The 18,490-nt window shown below is 32.3% G+C and overlaps 1 protein-coding gene across 2 annotated transcripts; it reads left to right on the top strand.

Moving 5' to 3' along the window:
• Nucleotides 1-348: 348 nt before the first annotated feature.
• On the top strand, nt 349-18,395 carry LOC143051271 (inactive selenide, water dikinase-like protein). 2 transcript variants are annotated; one of them, XM_076224232.1, is made up of 8 exons: nt 349-446; nt 551-794; nt 4,344-4,447; nt 9,873-10,022; nt 11,601-11,713; nt 15,063-15,253; nt 15,958-16,170; nt 17,543-18,395. In XM_076224232.1, exons 2-8 carry the CDS (start codon nt 773-775, stop codon nt 17,725-17,727), a joined length of 978 nt encoding a protein of 325 aa, XP_076080347.1. In that variant the 5' UTR covers nt 349-446; nt 551-772; the 3' UTR covers nt 17,728-18,395. The 2 variants fall into 2 exon arrangements, with proteins under 2 accessions (XP_076080347.1, XP_076080350.1); XM_076224235.1 differs by having other exon boundaries at nt 431-450.
• Nucleotides 18,396-18,490: the final 95 nt, after the last annotated feature.

The raw sequence follows: 18,490 nt of genomic DNA, 5'->3' as shown, positions 1-18,490 counted from the left end.
TATATATAGATTTGTACAAATCCTTTCTTTAGCAGTGGGGAAGAAGTGGGCGTTTGCCCCCTCCACCTTGATAAGAAAATTTATTATTTTTCATCATCAAATCGTTCAAAAAAAATGCGCGGTATAAATTCAGTATTATGAACGAGATTATGAACTATACTGTAAACGCTCCCCTTTCAAAATCATTGATTCACCCCTGTAATTAATAAAAACCAATTAATTATTCTTCAAGGAATAAGATTCCAAAATTTTATTTCCATAACCCATGCCCTTCCCCACTCAAAAAAATGAGTACGGACGGTTTCTAAGAAGAAACTGTTAATCTTGCTAATAATTTCTCCCTTGGTAAATAGTCGTTTGTTTCCGAAAACGAATCACTATTGCTTCATCCGGGGTTTCCCGCGTCACTGCATATTCGGGGAGGTCGCCATACTTCTCTTTGTCTGGTAAGTGCGCTTATCTTTTCATGCTCGTAACATCTATTAATTGCCTGGCAAATATTATATAGTTTATGCAGACATTTAATACTTATGTTTTTCTTTAATTTTAGTGTAAATTAAGTCCTGTCAAGATGGAGAACCCTGAAACAATTGGAATGAGACGGCCGTTCGATCCTGTGGCACATGAGTTGGATGCTAGTTTCCGACTCACCAAGTTTGCTGACCTAAAGGGATGAGGGTGTAAAGTCCCTCAAGAAGTTCTTGATAAGCTTCTCGAGGGACTGCAACAGGACAGCAATGCCCAGGAGTCGGAGCAGTCTCATTTCCAGTACATGGCTGAAACTCCCCGAATGGGTAAATATTTAAAAAATTAAAATTGGCACTCATTTTCGGAATCGATATAAATATACACTATGCATCGATTCCGACAATCAGATACACATTACAGTTGTTTTGTGGCAACATAAACATTAAAATTAGACTATATTGGAAGTTTTATCAATATTTATTTCATTCATAACTCTTTCAAAGTATAATGATGCCTTATGTTTGTATAAATCATAAATTTAATTCGTGACCTGGATGTTCCCCAAGAAGAAAAATGGCGGACTAAATTGTCGTGAACGGTATGGAACCACGTGATTATTAAAAAATCCGGAAATTCTCGATAGAACCGCAATGTATATATTTTTTTAATTTTTTTAAGGTAGCACTCCACAGTTAGAAAATAAAATTAAAAATGAGCCACAAAATGTTTTATCATCTCCTATTCCTGGATTTCTAATACATTAACCTAACTGTTTGTGTTGTACATGTGCATATGTATGTAATCAGTATATTCCATAGATTTGATTTTCAAAAGTTAAAAGAGTGAAAATTAATTCCTTTTATGTGTATCCATGGCAACATTCTGCATTTATTTACTATAAAATATTGCAAAAAGGGGGGTTGACATGTCACATATCCCCCCAAAATTTTGATCAAACTAGAATTTCAATGCCTTTGAGTGATACCTTTTTAGAAACTGTTTTCATAAATCTTCCTAATGATCAAATAAAAAATGGGTGTCTTTTGCCTCATTTTTTCGTAAAATCCAATCACAAAGTTCGTGCGATAAAAAGTTGGAAAAAAACATTGCAATAATTGCCGGACCAATGTATGGTAGCCCTAGGGACATGCAAATACAGACTGTCATACAGAAAACAGCCTATATTACATACATTACATAATCTTGATGTTCATATAAACCCAATACAAAAGCTATTTTAATACTCAGCTATCCAAAAATGAATTTTATTACACACTAGCTCTTATATTTGAAAAATCCACAGGGGCCAAAATGCAAAACTACACACCTAACCTTAAGGTGAAATTTTTCCCCTCCAGCCTCAATTTTTATTATATTTTCTGTGCTCTACTGGCTGTTACGATGAAAATGGTACCTTAGTTTTTAAAATTGGTTCAGTAATAAAGATTTTATGAAGGTTAGCAGTTGATGTTGAAACGCGACAAAAAGTGATTTAAAAATAAATGCTGGATCATAGTGAAAAACTTCAATTCTGTCTCATTTTTGGGGTAAATTTCTAAAACTTTTCCCATTATCTTATTTAAAATCATAAAATTACCTTCAAAGAGGACAAATTGTACAATTTTTAGGTATTTGAAAGCACTTATAGGTCAATTTTGCTGTAAATAGCATACATGTACCTTACCTTGGTTTAGAAGCTCTCAAGCAGGGTATAAATTTCTAGCAGTACTAGTACTGGCATCATTAAATTTAATTAATGCCAAATTATAATATAAAATCCTGCTAAAAATGTTTATTTGACTTATTCGCATTCAAAAATATAAAGCGATACATTCTGAGGATATCATATAAAGCGCATTCTTTGGTTACAATGGTGAAGCTAATTGAGTACAAATTTAAGACCGCAACATGTCTAAGTGTCAAAATGTGTATATTTGGTTGCTAAGGACAGTAAACAATAAAATAAACATAAATTGCATTCCTAGCAGATTTTTTACCTTCAGAACTAAATCAAGAACATAAAAGACTAAAGATTTGTAGTAAATTTTATCTTAAAAAGTGCATTTCTGTGCTTTCTGATGTGCCATAAGGTAGCACTCCACAGTTAGAAAATAAAATTAAAAATGAGCCACAAAATGTTTTATCATCTCCTATTCCTGGATTTCTAATACATTAACCTAACTGTTTGTGTTGTACATGTGCATATGTATGTAATCAGTATATTCCATAGATTTGATTTTCAAAAGTTAAAAGAGTGAAAATTAATTCCTTTTATGTGTATCCATGGCAACATTCTGCATTTATTTACCATAACATATATTGCAAAAAGGGGGGTTGACATGTCACATATCCCCCCAAAATTTTGATCAAACTAGAATTTCAATGCCTTTGAGTGATACCTTTTTAGAAACTGTTTTCATAAATCTTCCTAATGATCAAATAAAAAATGGGTGTCTTTCGCCTCATTTTTTCGTAAAATCCAATCACAAAGTTCGTGCGATAAAAAGTTGGAAAAAAACATTGCAATAATTGCCGGACCAATGTATGGTAGGGACATGCAAATACGGACTGTCATACAGAAAACAGCCATATATTACATACATTACATAATCTTGATGTTCATATAAACCCAATACAAAGGCTATTTTAATACTCAGCTATCCAAAAATGAATTTTATTACACACTAGCTCTTATATTTGAAAAATCCACAGGGGCCAAAATGCGAAACTACACACCTAACTGTGGAGTGCTACCTAAGTATTCTTCCTACAAAAGAATAAAATCTTTGGTTGTACTTATAGTTAACAACTACACCAGTAGTCAATGATGTTATGTTTATCTTTGGCCCTAAAAATTTGAACAAACACTTTTTCAGGGGGGAGGGTAATTTTTTTTGTTCAATTTATTATTTCGTTTTGATTGTTGTGTTTTATACCGTATCAGCATATTGCTATTTGTCAACCAAAGTTTCTGTAAATGTTAAAAATTTTACGTCATAATACTGTTAAAATAGAAAAAAAAATCACATACAAAGATCGTCTCGTATTGTGTTTTCGACCGTCTTTCGTTTTCGACCTAATTCTACTTCCACTTCCTGTATGCTGCGCATGCCCGTGTGACCTCATATTCAGCTGCTATTCTTAGTAACGAAAGCAAATAATACCATGCGTGGTGAAGATTTTTCAAAATAAAGTTATTATAAAGTATTACAATGTCCAAATTATTGAGCAAAAACATGAATGTATACAAGGTCCTAGACAAGATCATGCAAGGCTTTCAAAGTGCCTCATGTGAAATGTGAACACCTAGACAAAAAAAGATATCAAAATAATGTTTTACCGGTATATCTTATAGTTGTGTATGTAACCATTAATTCATTACGTCATAACTTATGACTCATAAGTTTGATCGCCTCTAACACTTTGATATAAACTTTGGCATATATTATAACCAATTCCTGTTTTGTAGGACTTGTCATTTCCAACATTGGACCTTTTTCTTAGATAAGTTGAAAACACAAGACGCTTGTTTTTGTCAACAAAGGTGTCATCGATCTAATGAACTCAAATATAAAAAATAAATAAAGATCGAAATATATTTCAGATACAATTATTTTATGCACAAGTATACTAGTGATACTCAAAATATTAGGCATGTCTATGTTCAATCATTTAAAAGGGAAATTCGGAAAAGTATTTTAGGTTGAAAAATGCGATACACAAGGATATTGGTTTTGAGGTCTCATGGCTCTGTGGCATAGAATTTTGCCAGATGGGTAATGTTTTGAAACATGCTGCTCAGAAAATAAACTTTGATATGTATATATATATATATGTTTGCATTTCTGATTTGAAATTTATGAATTATTTTGTAGGTATTGGTATGGATGCATCAGTCACACCATTACGTCATGGAGGTCTCTCATTGGTTCAGACGACAGATTTCTTCTATCCTTTGGTTGATGACCCTTATATGATGGTAAATTAGATAGAACCATGTTCCATGGGAAGAAGGGTTCTAAGTCATTAGAAAAGAAAGGATTGAATAAAAATAAAACCTTTGACATTCAACCTTGTGGTCATCTTACCCTATGGGTAATGTGAGCTATTATTGTCACTTGTCTTTATATGGCAGTGATGTCTAAAAAAAATCTTCTGATTTGAATTGTTTTTCTAAATAAAGATAAAATTCTATTCAGAAGATTGTTTATGAAGTTCTTTTGTTTTGTTTACAAGAATTCGAAGTTTTTGACATAATGACAAAAGATGAAATGACAGCAATAGCTCTCATTACCCATAGGGTAAGATGACCAAAAATGTCTGGTGTTATATGTCAGGAGTGTCTTAAATAATCTTTTGATTTGAATTTGTATACAAGACCCATTCACTAATAGCTGTATAAGGAGTTAAGTACTTGTATGGTCGCATTGAATGGAAAATAAAAAGGGAGATCTCTTTGTCGTGTACTTCTTATTTGTAAAGTAAAATGGCACTCTGGTCTCTAACAACTGTTTTAGACACAAATGTATGTAGAGCAGCTATTTTAAGTTGTCATTAATGAAATGCATTTTTCAGTTGATAGTTTTAAGAGAGCAAGAAATGATTCTACAAAAAGTAATATCAAACTGGTCTCTGTTTTTCAGTTTTTAAATCAATCAAAATTTACCTTTTTTGTCACAATACTCGAGTGACCATATGCCATGTTCTACTTGGAAACACAATCACAGACTCTTAAGGTTAATGTACCCTGATAAACATACAAATAATACCACATACATGCATTTCTTCCGGCGGGAGTCAAAATCTCCCTCTTTTTAGACCCTCTTCCGTCCCTCCCGTTAAAATTTGAAACCTTCCGTATATTTTTTTTTTACTTCATGTAAATAAAATACACTTGTACAAGTAGTACCCCTGACCAGGAAAATCATTTTTTATTTTATTTCTTTTCCTTTACGTTTGCACACCTTGTACATTGTATATTGATGTGATTTGAAGTTTTATGTTGATCAGTTACTTATCAAGTTTGAATTTTGTTTTTTGTTCTGATGATTTTGTGCAGAGTTATGGTCCTGAGACTTGGAGGAAATTCATGCAAGTAATCAGTTTTCCAGTTTCCACACTTCTGGTCCTCATGCTTGAAAGTATTGATTTGATATTATTTGTTATAAATAGTTTACACCATGACAAGTTATAGATCAAGTTAGCATTTTGTTCCATTAGGCCACACCAATTTAATTTCTTGTTCTACGGATTTTTGGACTCCAAAATTTGGGGCGAGCGAGCGATTTGAAAATTTTAATAAAAAAATATTTAATTTGCAAATTTTTGAGGCGAAGCTTGAAAAGTAAAGGCGAGCGATTATAATTTTTTTTGTAAACATAAAATAGTAGGTTTTGACAATATTAAAGCTTGATTTATCACTAGTACTTTGACATTTCTTTAATTTCTGAAGTATTTTTTCCCTGTTCACCAAGAAATAATTAAATCTGGTCTATGTACATGTATGTGTGACTGACAATGAGACAATTTTCCATCCAAGTCAAATCAGTTTGGGGACAACCCCTTAATATTATAAATATCCCTTTTACATGTTTATGAGGGATCAATATAAGTTATAATATATTTGTTTGTACAAAAGGGCTCATATTTTCTCAAAGAACACTACACGTATATCTATCTGGTATTAAAATGGTCAAAACATGTCCAAGAATTTTGTGACTTTAACCATGTTAACACATTTACTTTAACAGTTTAATATTATTCAAAATAAGTGGACCCCTCTTTTAGAAAAAGTTGTTTTGAATATGATGTAACTCTTCTCTTTTTGAGTACAAAATTTTAAGTTTTCAAAGGTTTTGTATAGAAGAACTATACAAATCTTTGGTATTTCTATTTTCTTTTCTACATCAGTAAAATGACCCCTTGCCTGAGGAAGGGTTGTTCTCAACCTGATAATAACAAACACAGCTCAAAGTACGGCCTTTTACACAGGGCTTTGATACAGACCAAACAACAGGCTATAAAGGATCCCAAAATTATTAGCGTAAACAATTCGAACAGGAAAACCAACGATCTAATTTATATATCATGTATATCCAAACGCCGGGGAAAATACCAATGAACAACATCGACAAACGATAACTGCTGAACGACAGGCCCCTCAGTCAATCAATCAGGACAGGTGCATAAACATGCAGTGGCTATGGATAGTTTTGTTTCGCCAGCATACAATATAATTGCAGTTGAAGGCAAATCCTTCAGAAGTTCTTTGTACTTTCTTCTAACAACGAACATTTTTTGATAGGGAATATAAGTAAAGGGGAAAGTAACCAATTTTTTGTTCTTTACAGGTATTCGCTGTTATAAATTTATTTCGGAACACCCGCTTTGGATAAATAGGTTTCATGCTGAAACAAATATTCTCACAGATACTTACAAAGTGTGGTGGGGTGCTTTTATGTTTAAAATCGTTATATACAGGTTAGACTGTGATTTTAAAAACAAATGTTGATATATTTTTATAATATTTACAAAAAAACAGTGCGGGAAATGGACATGATTACATTTCCGGATGCGGGAAGCGGGAATATAAAAAAAATAAAAAAATTCTGTTTTGAAAAAAATAGGTGTGGGCGGGTCTGTCGAACAAGGAATCAAATTGGTGTGGCCTTACAAGTAATATTTAAATGGCAGGGACTATGTATTACCATGCATTATTACATTGGTTGCAATGAATTGCTTTGATTTCCCAGTTAAATAAAAACCGATAATTTCACATGTAAAATAAACCTATTCAAATAGAGAAAAATATTCAACTCGTGACCGAACAACACTGATAATTAACTCATGCGCTATGCGCATTCGTGAATTGATGTGTTGTTCAAATCACTTGTTGAATATTTTTCTCTATTTGAATTCTTCGATTAGTTATTCTATAAATACTCTCAGAATGCTCGTTAAGATATTTTTGCTCCTTGGAAGTAGATAATGGATAATTGGTATTGTAAGTACTCAAGTTTTCATTTCGCTAAGATTATTATAAAAAGTTAAAAAACAAAAAAGTATAGAATATAAATTATGTGCAATGTTTGGGACATTAGAACACTTTAATTAGTTTTATAAGCTACACCATTTTAAGATTTGAATTTTACCTTTAAATAAAACCCTTTCAGTAGTAGCTGTATTAGGAGTTTAGTACTTATATGATCGCATTGAATGAAACACCAAAAGGAGATCTTTCTGTTTGTAAAGTAAAATGGCACTCTGGTCTCTAACAAATTGTATTAGATACATTGTGTAAAGAGCAGCTAATTTTTGATTCAGAGTCATTTGTTACATAAAGAGAGAGTTTCCTGTGACATAAATGTGGAGTTCTCATTTTCTTTTTGTTCAAATTTTCTCGCCTGCGACTTTTGTATCAGAATTAGAAGAGCGACAAAGCTAAAGTGATCCAGTACTGAGTAGCTTTGATTAATTACTTAAATTTATAAATATTTCAGAAGGTAGAAGACATGAATGCTTCATAGCTTGTATATATGGATGGCTTTGGTTATGCAGTTTCTGTCTGTCATATGTCCTGGACCTTATTTTCATGTTCAATAACTACTTGAAAAATTTAAGGATTTTTTGTAATGTTAATTTCTCTAATATTGTAGGATGAGTCTATTTGTTATGTGCATACCTTGAAATGTCATCATGCTTGTCACCCCACCTGGCTCAAAGGGAATAATGGCTAGCAGATTTTAAAATGACTTGTGCCGGTCTGACAGGTCAAGTTTGTGTTATCATTCCAATGACATACTTTACAAAACTGTTTGACTTGGAACTGCTGAATTATGTTATGTTAATTTGTTATAATATAAAAATCTTAAAATGCCAAATTAAAGGTCCAGGCCAAAAATGCCAATTTCTGATTATTCCTAACCTGGAACTCTAAAAATTCTTCAACTTATTTTCCTATGTAACTCAATCGCAAACCAACCATCTGTCAAATTGTCAAGAAATGTAGCTTCAGTCTTTTGTTGATTTGAGATAGGAACATCTTTTCACTTTCTGAATATAAAATGAATAGTTGTTAATAGTGATAGGAAGCCATTCATTAATAGCCATGTGAGAATTTTTATCCTCTTGTGGTCGCATAGAATGGAACAGAAAAAGAAATCTCTTTGTCATTTACTCTGAATTGTAAAGTAAAATGTCACTTTGGTTTCTAACAATTTGTTTTCAGACATATGTTGAGTTACATCAGGCCACAGTTATGTACAATTTTTTTAGAAAGTAGCTCACAGTCAAATATTGTTTTGTTGGTATCAATTTTTGTGGATTAAGAAAATTTAATTTACGTGGATATGAGCTATTTGTGGATTTGTCAAAGTCTGCATACAACTATATACAAAATAAGTAATTTGTTGAACATTTAAATTAGTGGTTTATTTTTATCCACAAAATCCACAAAAATTGGTACCCAAGACCAAGGAATTAAAATGCATCCACAGTAGCAGATTCTGTGTTAAGAGTGTCAGAGAATGTAATTTATGTTAAATCTGATTACAGTTCTATTAAAGATATGTCTCAAGTTGTCTATAATATGATCTAGAAATCATAATATTATAAAGTTTATCTACATGTATCATTCAAGAATTGCATTGCTAAAGGAATAGTTGTCATATATTTGAAATGTATTACATCTGTATGATCCAGATTCCAAAAATATACACTGCAAAGAACCCATTCATTAATAGCCATGTGAGAATTTTTATCCTTTTGTGGTCGCATAGTATGAAACAGTTAAAAGAAATCTCTTTGCCATTTTCTTTCAACTGTAAAGTAAAATATCACTCGGGTCACTAGCAATTTTCTCCAGATCTACATTATACATGATATACATACTAAGGTATATTAGAATTCAGTTTTGTATGAAATTTGTTGAAGACGCGCCATCAATTTACTAAATTACCCTGTCAGCACTGGTAGATTCTGTCTTGATCTGTTGTAGGAATGTAAAACCATGCCTGAAGTAACTTGGTAAGGGAGTCCTGTGACATTTTGTTTCCTTTTGTGGATGTATGGAATAAAGCAATAAACAAAAAAAAGCTTTGAAAGTCATGACTTTGGAATTGACTGTTATACTCTCTATTTCTGTGTTGTGATAATGAGTTGCTGTCTCGTTGGTTATTATTAGATGTGGTATGATTCCCAATGAGATGACTCCACAAGAGACAAATGACACAAAAATTAACAACTAGAGGTCACTGATACGACCTTCAGCAATGAGCAAAGCCCATACCACAGTTAGTATATTAAAAATGTACCTCTCTCTAATCATGTCATTTGAAATGCTTTTTCTCGACTCCCACACTTAAGTTTTGAGTAATGTTTTATTTCTTTTTTTAATTAATTTTCAGGGTAAAATTGCTTGTGCTAATGTTTTGAGTGATCTGTATGCTATGGGTGTGACAGATTGTGACAACATGTTGATGTTGCTTGGTGTCAGTAATAAAATGACAGAGAAAGAACGAGATATTGTTGTTCCCATGATGCTGAGGGGATTTAAAGTAAGTTCTATTTACCAGTTTAATAATTATTTACTAAAAGATTTGTTATAGTTTCAAGTTATGATTTATCTATTGCAGTTTCAGGGGAGAGGGTGGAGGGGGGGACCAACAAAAAAACAGCACAGATAAAAAAATAATTGTTTCTCGACTATTTTCATATTTTACAGTCATGACAGTATAAAATTGTGATTTATATTGATCTTTGTAATAATTTCATTTTCTGCAACTAGGATTATCAGTTTTCCTATCGAAGGTCGTGGCTTTCTCCGGGCACTCTGGCTTCCTCCACCAATAAAAACTGGCCGCCACGAAATGGCCTAAATGCGGTGCTTAAAAGTGGTGCTAAAATATAAAAAATCAATCAATCAATCATTTTCTGCAGTTTTGTCAGATCCATCCATACATGTTGATTGTTGCATTGATTAGCACATCTCTATATTCTTGCTGTCAAAGATGCAAATATAGAAACAATATTTTTGGTTGCTTTGTGTATAATATTTTGCTATCTTTCCAGCTAACCTTGAATTTTCATGATCAGATTTATTGTTTATCAATTTCCACTCACAGATTTATAATGATACTTCTGTTGCATTTCTGTAGGGATTATAAATGATGTGCTGAAACGATAATTTTTAATGAGCCAATAACTGTCAGCCCTCCAGATGTAGGAGGGATCCTCTTTAGATTTTTGATGATAATTCAGAAATCTTGCTTATGTAAATGCTTACCAGTCTTTTGATACTGGTAAAATCTCCCACTTTGAAGAAAAAAATGTTCCACTTTTCTCTTTACAAATATTTCACTACAAATAGTTGAATGTCGAGTAAAAATCAACAAAATCTCAAATTATTTGTAACCAATTCGTAAAGTAACAAGCTTCCTGTCATTTTTTGTCCATTTATGGGCATTATGTTTTCTGGTCTGTTTCCATTCGTCCGTCCATCCGTCTGTCCCGCTGCAGGTTGAAGTTTTTGGTCAAGGTAGTTTTTTATGAAGTTGAAGTCCAATCCACTTGAAACTTAGTACACATGTTCCCTATGATTTGATCTTTCTAATTTTAATGCCAAATTAGAGATTTTATCCCATTTTCACGGTCGACTTAACCCTAATTTCCTCCGTGGAATTTTCTCACACACTTGATTTGCATAGGATTTTTTTAATTAAAAAAAATTCATTGGGTTTAAAGTATTTATGCATTGTGAAAATGAATATTTCATCAATGAAATTCTAATCAGAAATTTTCATATTGGATACTAATTTTTTTAAGTCTGATGCAGACATTTTGTAGTTTCAACTGAGGTACTACACAGGCGTAAAAGGCGTCATTATGGAGTAAAGGGGGTGGCGTCAAAAAGCCCCACTATGGAGGAAAGGGTTGACATAGAAAATGATAGTGCGGATGGGGCATCCGTGTACTTGGGACACATTCTTGTTTCACTCTTAAATTAGATGGATTCATTACAAATATTTAATTGGTTAAGCTGGAGGAAAAGACTTAATGTATAAATATTAACCATTCACAAGCTTGGTAAATATGTTGTCAGTTTATAGTAATATGCCTTATTTTTCCCCTTTTAGGACCATGCTGAAGAAGGAGGAAGTTCTGTTACTGGTGGTCAAACAGTTATTAATCCATGGTTAACTATTGGTGGAGTAGCTACCACAGTGTCACAACCCAATGAATTTATTATGTGAGATTTCTGTCTTGTATTTATACTAGACATTGGGGGAAAAAATCAACAGTGATAACAACTTTGCTATTTTCTATAAAAGCAAAAGCATGTAAAGCAAACATTTGATCATCTTGCTTGCTATGTTTGTTTGGATCAGTCTGTTAACTATATACAGGAATTTAATTGGACAATCGACATAAACTTAATTTAGGTTAAGATCCAAATTGTATGTCAATTTTTATTGTCCAATCAAATACTAATATATATTAAACAGACTGAAACTCTGCCTACCTATTGTTTGCAAACATAGCTAACAAGTCGATCAAAGTTTTGTTTTGCATGCTTTTATAGAAAACAAATATTTATTTCTTCTCATCAGTAACTAAGCTTTGAACTAATAAAACCCAAGTTAAAAGTTAAATGTATCCCAGCTATACGCACGATACACATTCACTGTAATCTTGAATTTTAAAGCATTTAGTATATAACCATAAATAACATATTTTAGAGCTCTGTTCTTATTCAAACACTTAAAAGTCCTAATTGTATCATCATATGTATAAGCAACTTGAAATCATAGTCAGGTTTAATCTGTGGAGTATATGAATTTTAAGTGCTACAGACCAACCCAAACATCGTCGGACCGCAGGTCATGACCTGTAAAAAACTTGAAGGTCCGCCAACATCCTGTGAACTACAGGACCTCCTGTCCTGTACATTTTTTGCAGCATGCAGTATTAAAATTGGGAAAAATGTTTTGCTATATCAAACACAAAATATGGTTTTTTCTCCCGAGATCAATGAAAAGCATTTGTCTTTATAATAATTAGGATCGCGGAAATACCCTAGTCATATATATAGATATATATGGACAACACAAATAGTAATCCAATCAGAACACAAATATATAAAAAGCAGCCAATGAAATCACGCTTCCATTGACACGCGGCGAGATTTTCTTGTCAACTATTTTATGCATTCCCTGAAAATCGGCATTTCTAATATGACTTCTTCTTTTTAAAAACATATTAAAAGACAATTTTAAGGCTCATTGGCTTGTCCCCTACTGCCTTAACCCTTTCAATTTGAATATTTTGAAAATTTTGTATCTCGATTGTCATGTCTGTTGCGTCAGTTTCCGGCATTTCTTTTTTCCCCGGTTCATTACGCATGCGCCGGAAACACATGTTGTAAACAATAACATGAGTTTCCTCCGTTTTTATGATAGGGCCGTGCCTGGTCAAAAACGGAAGGCCGATGATCCAAGTACAGCACGCCAAAAAAAAGTTGAGACATGGAAAGCGTACGAGGAAAAAGTAAAAACACAAAAATACTGAACTCCGAGGAAAATTCAAAAAGGAAAATCAAAAATCAAAAGTCCAAACACATCAAACGAATGGATAACAACTATCATATTCCTGACTTGGTACAGGCATCTTCTTATGTAGAAAATGGTGGATTGAACCTGATTTTATAGCTAGCTAAGCGTGGTGTCAGGAAATTTTGTGACAAATGGAGAGAAGGTAGAGATTGGTTGACATTCAACAACAAAAATGAAACTGGCATGACTTGCTCATATTGCATTGAGCTGTATAAAAATGGGAACACATCTACACCTTCCAACTTAAAAGGACAAAATACTTGATTATGCCAAAGAGGAATAAATTAAAATAAAGTCTTAAAAAATGAAGTTTTATTCAATGTGATTAAACATGCAAAAGTGTAGTACAGGATAGTAGTTTTGGTTACTTCATTTATCATAGTCAAAGCACTCAGAATGCAAGATTTTGCATCTTATTTTTCATAATTTTTATGGGGGGGCATGCCCCCAGACCCCCCTAGCATGTTCGCAGCGCTGTGCGCTGCTCACCGGTGATAATAAATAGGTCCTGTAACAGTAATGAAGGTCCTGTAAAAAATATTTGTTACTGGACCTCATGACCTGTTAAAACAATTTATGTTTGGCTGGGTCTGGACTGCTATATTGCAATTCAGATTGAAAATTTATGCAGGAGTAATGTGTTTTTGATAAAAAAACAAATAATCTATGAATAAAATAATTTTAACTTGTGTGAAATGCTACTTTATTTGGACCATATATGTGAAAGTTTTCATAACAGGTAAGAAAGTTTGTTGTAAAGTGTTGTTGATTATATATATTGCTTCTATTTCACTATGTTAAGTGCAAACTTTTAATATTGAATTATCACTGGCATTTTAAGTTGCTTCCTAAACGGTTTATTTTCTGGACTTGTCTGTCAAATTACATTTTTGACTTCTTGTGTTGAGATTGAAACAAACATATAACCTGGGAATGCCATTTTAACATAATTCAGAAAAATAAATGGAGTAATGCAATCAACGCTAGAAGATGTAAACGCATCAATACTTAATCAGAGGGTGCAATGTTGGTATCATATTATTTATTTTACACACTTCAGGATCATGTACCATGTTTAAATTATGATTTATTTTCCTATTCTAATATGACGTGCTTCTTTCGCTTTCTAAACAACACCGTGATAAAATTCTCAATATATCTATACTTAGCACAGACTCAGAGATATACATAATAATGGCTGTTATAATATACTTTCCACGTAAATCCATATGTATTGGGACCTATTAGCAAACCCTTTGCCGATTTTATTGTTTTAAAAATTGCAATTAGAAAAAAGGAATATAACTTTCATTCTTATTCGGATGAATAATAAAAAGAAATAATGCACAAGAGCTCGAAGAAATCAACAAAATAAAATAAATTAAAATTCAGCGAAAGTCTATTACTGATTTTCATGATTTTAGTGCATTTAGTCATTTCAAAACATGACGTCATATAAATGAAAACACTAGAGTTGAAAGTTTTATGTTGGGTTGGAGAATTAAAAGAATTAAACAGATTTTTTTCTATTGGTTATTCATCAAATAATCCGTGCAAGCTATAGATTTATTAGAATGATTGAGCTTTATCTAACGGGGAGTAAAAAAGAACAGCCACACACACACAGCATACCCACTCTCGCTTCAGTTTTTTAATGACCTTATTTGTCCTATTAGAATCGAAATAATTCATGGAAGCCATAGATTGCTGGAAATTTACACATGGCCCTGGCCATGTGTAAATTTCCAACAATCGATGGGATCCATGAATTATTTCTTAATTTAATTCAAAAAAATGTCACATTGAAGACAGACATCAACTGTAATCATGTTTTTAGCATGTCTTTTAATAAAACATGTCATTTGCTAGAGTAAAAAGTAGTACTGGGTGGTAAGCATATATAATTTAGGAAAAATTTCACACCTATCTGAATTGATGAAATGTTATCTAAGAGTATTTAACATTTTCTTACTTTAAAAATATCAGGCCAGATAACGCTGTAGTTGGTGATGTGTTGGTGTTAACAAAACCTTTAGGAACACAAGTAGCTGTGAATGCTTATCAATGGTTAGACCAACCAGAAAGATGGAACAGAATTAAACTGGTTGTATCAGATGATGACGTAAGGAAAGCATACCAAAGAGCTATGTTTAGTATGGCTAGGCTTAATAGAACAGGTTTGTTTTACTAGAACTTTATACTATTTTTGACTATATTATTGTAAGTTGATTTAAACCATAGGGTACTATATCTAGTTTTACCTCCTCACCAAGATCATGTTGATTTTAAAAAAAACATATGTAAGGTGAAATTGCTCATTTGTTGATGTTTTCATGCAGCCAATGTTGCATTGATATCAACAGGACATAGATTTCTATTGTTAATCAAATGACTTTTTTGTGTATATGATTTCAGATTTTTATTTAATGTTAATTGCATGACTTTTTTGTAAATGAAATCGGACAGTAAAACTGACTATCTTGTAACTGAAGTATGTTAACAAAAACAGAACAATGGTTAAACTAAGATTGATTTTGATTGGATTTCAAATTATCTCTTGCACAACAGTAAATATTGTTTCCCACAGGAATAAAAAAGATTTTTTCTTGAAAGTAAAATTGGAAAAATTCTTTTTATTTAAATACGGCATTAGTTATACATGACCAATTGCATTGGAAAAACTGAAATTCAAATTCATTTCAGTTAACATCAGCAATGGCAGATGATAATACATCCGAATTTAATGCATTTATGCAGATAAGAATCCAAAACCCAGAAAAATCTAAATTTTAGAAAATATGTAAATAAATATGATTGTTTCTGATGTCTTATGAAGAACTATATTTCCTGTTTAATTTTAAAACATTTTGTATTTCTATAGGTGCTAGACTTATGCATAAATACAATGCTCATGGAGCCACAGATGTCACAGGGTTTGGATTGTTAGGACATGCTAAAAACCTGGCTAAGATTCAGAAGAATGAAGTGAGCTTTGTCATCCATAATTTGCCCATTATAGCAAAAATGGCTTCAATAAGTAAAGCCTGTGGAAACATGTTTGGTTTGCTACAAGGACATTCTGCAGAAACATCAGGTACTGTTTTGATTAAAGATTAACGTGGGAGGGTACAATAGGGGTGTGATTAGATACTTTTATTTTTATTTATATCAGATGTTATTTAGTAGATATAAAATGTTCCTCAGTGGAAGCATCTGCTTCAAGATTTCTAGTAATAGTAAATAACTTTTCTATCTTATAATTGTATATGGGGAAAAGTAATTATACCCCCGCTTTGAAAAAAAGGGAGTATACTGTTTTACCTCTGTCTGTCCTTCCGTCAGTCCGTCGCTCCGTCCGTCCCATGAAAATTTTTCGTCACATTTTTCTCAGGAACTGCCATACCAGGATTTCTGATATTTGGTTTCAGACTTGATATAAGTCAGCTATACCGTGTGATGCGTTTTCAGATTCATCACTCGACAACTTGTAACATTTTTACACCTGATAGCCAAGTTGAAAATTTTCGTCACATTTTTCTCAGGAAGTACACTACCAGGATTTCTGAACTTTGGTTTCAGGCTTCATATAAGTCAGCTATACCGTGTGATGCATTTTCAGATTCATCACTCGACAACTTCCTGTTTACCGAACACTTGTATCATTTTTACACCTGATAGCTAAGTTGAAAATTGTTCGTCACATTTTTTCTCAGGAACTACACTACCAGGATTTCTGAAATTTAGTTTCAGGCTTCATATAAGTCAGCTATACCATGTGATGCGTTTTCAGAGTCATCACTCAACAACTTCCTGTTTACCAAACACTTGTATGATTTTACACATGATAGCCAAAATGAAAATTTTGTTTCATTTTGGTCACATTTTTCTAAGGAACTACAATACAAGGATTTCTGAATTTTGGTTTAAGGGTCAATATAAGTCAGCTATATTGTGTGATGCGTTTTCGGATTCATCACTCAACAACTTCCTGTTTACCGAACACTTGCATATTTTTACACTATTAATATTATCCACTTGTGGCGGGGGTATCATCAGTGAGCAGTAGCTCACAGTTTCACTTGTTTTCTCTGAGTTGTCTTTCCTTGACTGGTTTCTTAACTTGCATTCCTAAATATAATGAACACTTCTTTAATTAAATCTTTTATCTATATATTTGCTTTTATGAATTAGTAGAATTCTATTTTCTCAAATAAAAAATGTGTTAATAATTTGATGCATTGCTGTATGATTTTATTTTTCTGTTGATTTATGTATACACTGATAAAACCCAAGTTGTTTAGAATCTGTTTCTTCGTCATTAATGATTATCTTTAATTTGAATATGTATTATGGTTTTGTGTTTTACCATTTCAATTTAATTGGTGTATCCTAAGGCTTTTCATCAGTTGAAAAAGAATTTTCTATGTAGTTTGCTGAATAACAATTTTATTTATTTTTGTTACTAGGAGGTTTATTAATGGCATTACCAAGGGAACAAGCAGCAGCATTCTGTAAAGACATTGAAAAACAAGAAGGTTACCAATCATGGATTATAGGTATAGTAGAGAAAGGAAACCGAACAGCCAGAATTATAGACAAACCAAGAGTGATAGAAGTTCCAGCCAAAGACAGAGACGGAGAGCTCTGGTAGCCACTGAACACATGCAATAATTCTCATCATACTTTGTACATCATATTTACACTTTTGTCTGAACTGAGCAAATTTGATTGAATTTTGTCATCTCATTTTCATCTTTTAATCATACTTCATTGTTAAATTTTTATTTTTAATTGAAGATGCTAAAGAAAGAAGCAGAGTTGTCTGTCCTGGACTCACTATTGCTTTATACATTGTATCTGTATATTGTGTGACTCACCTGTGTATGAAGTGGATTTGAGCAACATATAACAATATGAGTAAATCCATGGATGTAGCAGTGTTGTCACATTGTGTACAGATACAAAGATGCACCTTTATTATGTTATTTGGACAATTTTGACATTTTCTTTGGTTCCAGAATAAAACTGGTTCTTATTAATTTTAATTTCATATAGAACTAATTTCTCTTTGTTGATCAAACAAATTATATGTATATCATGACTGTCAATTTGTTTTCTCCTTAAAATTATGAAATTAAGTTAGACTCATGAACTACTGTATAACTGCTGTTTAGGCAGAAAATATGATAATTCAATTGAAATCGTAACAAAATAATCATGATTGTTGATAAGGCTGATTAATTGAAATCATGGAATTTGTGATCATTGTCCAAAATAAAATGAAGAAATCAATGTCATTAAAATATACAATGTTAAAAATGTCTTGATATTTTATCTTTGTTTACATTATGCTACAAATGTACTAATTTATTTATTGTTCAACCTAGCAGACAAGTTTTGTTTTTCATCCATTT

This window comes from Mytilus galloprovincialis, chromosome 1 (genome assembly GCF_965363235.1).
Source record: "Mytilus galloprovincialis chromosome 1, xbMytGall1.hap1.1, whole genome shotgun sequence".
NCBI lineage: Eukaryota > Metazoa > Mollusca > Bivalvia > Mytilida > Mytilidae > Mytilus > Mytilus galloprovincialis.
Note: the sequence above shows the minus strand (reverse complement) of the source record. Positions and strands in the feature narration are given on the sequence as shown.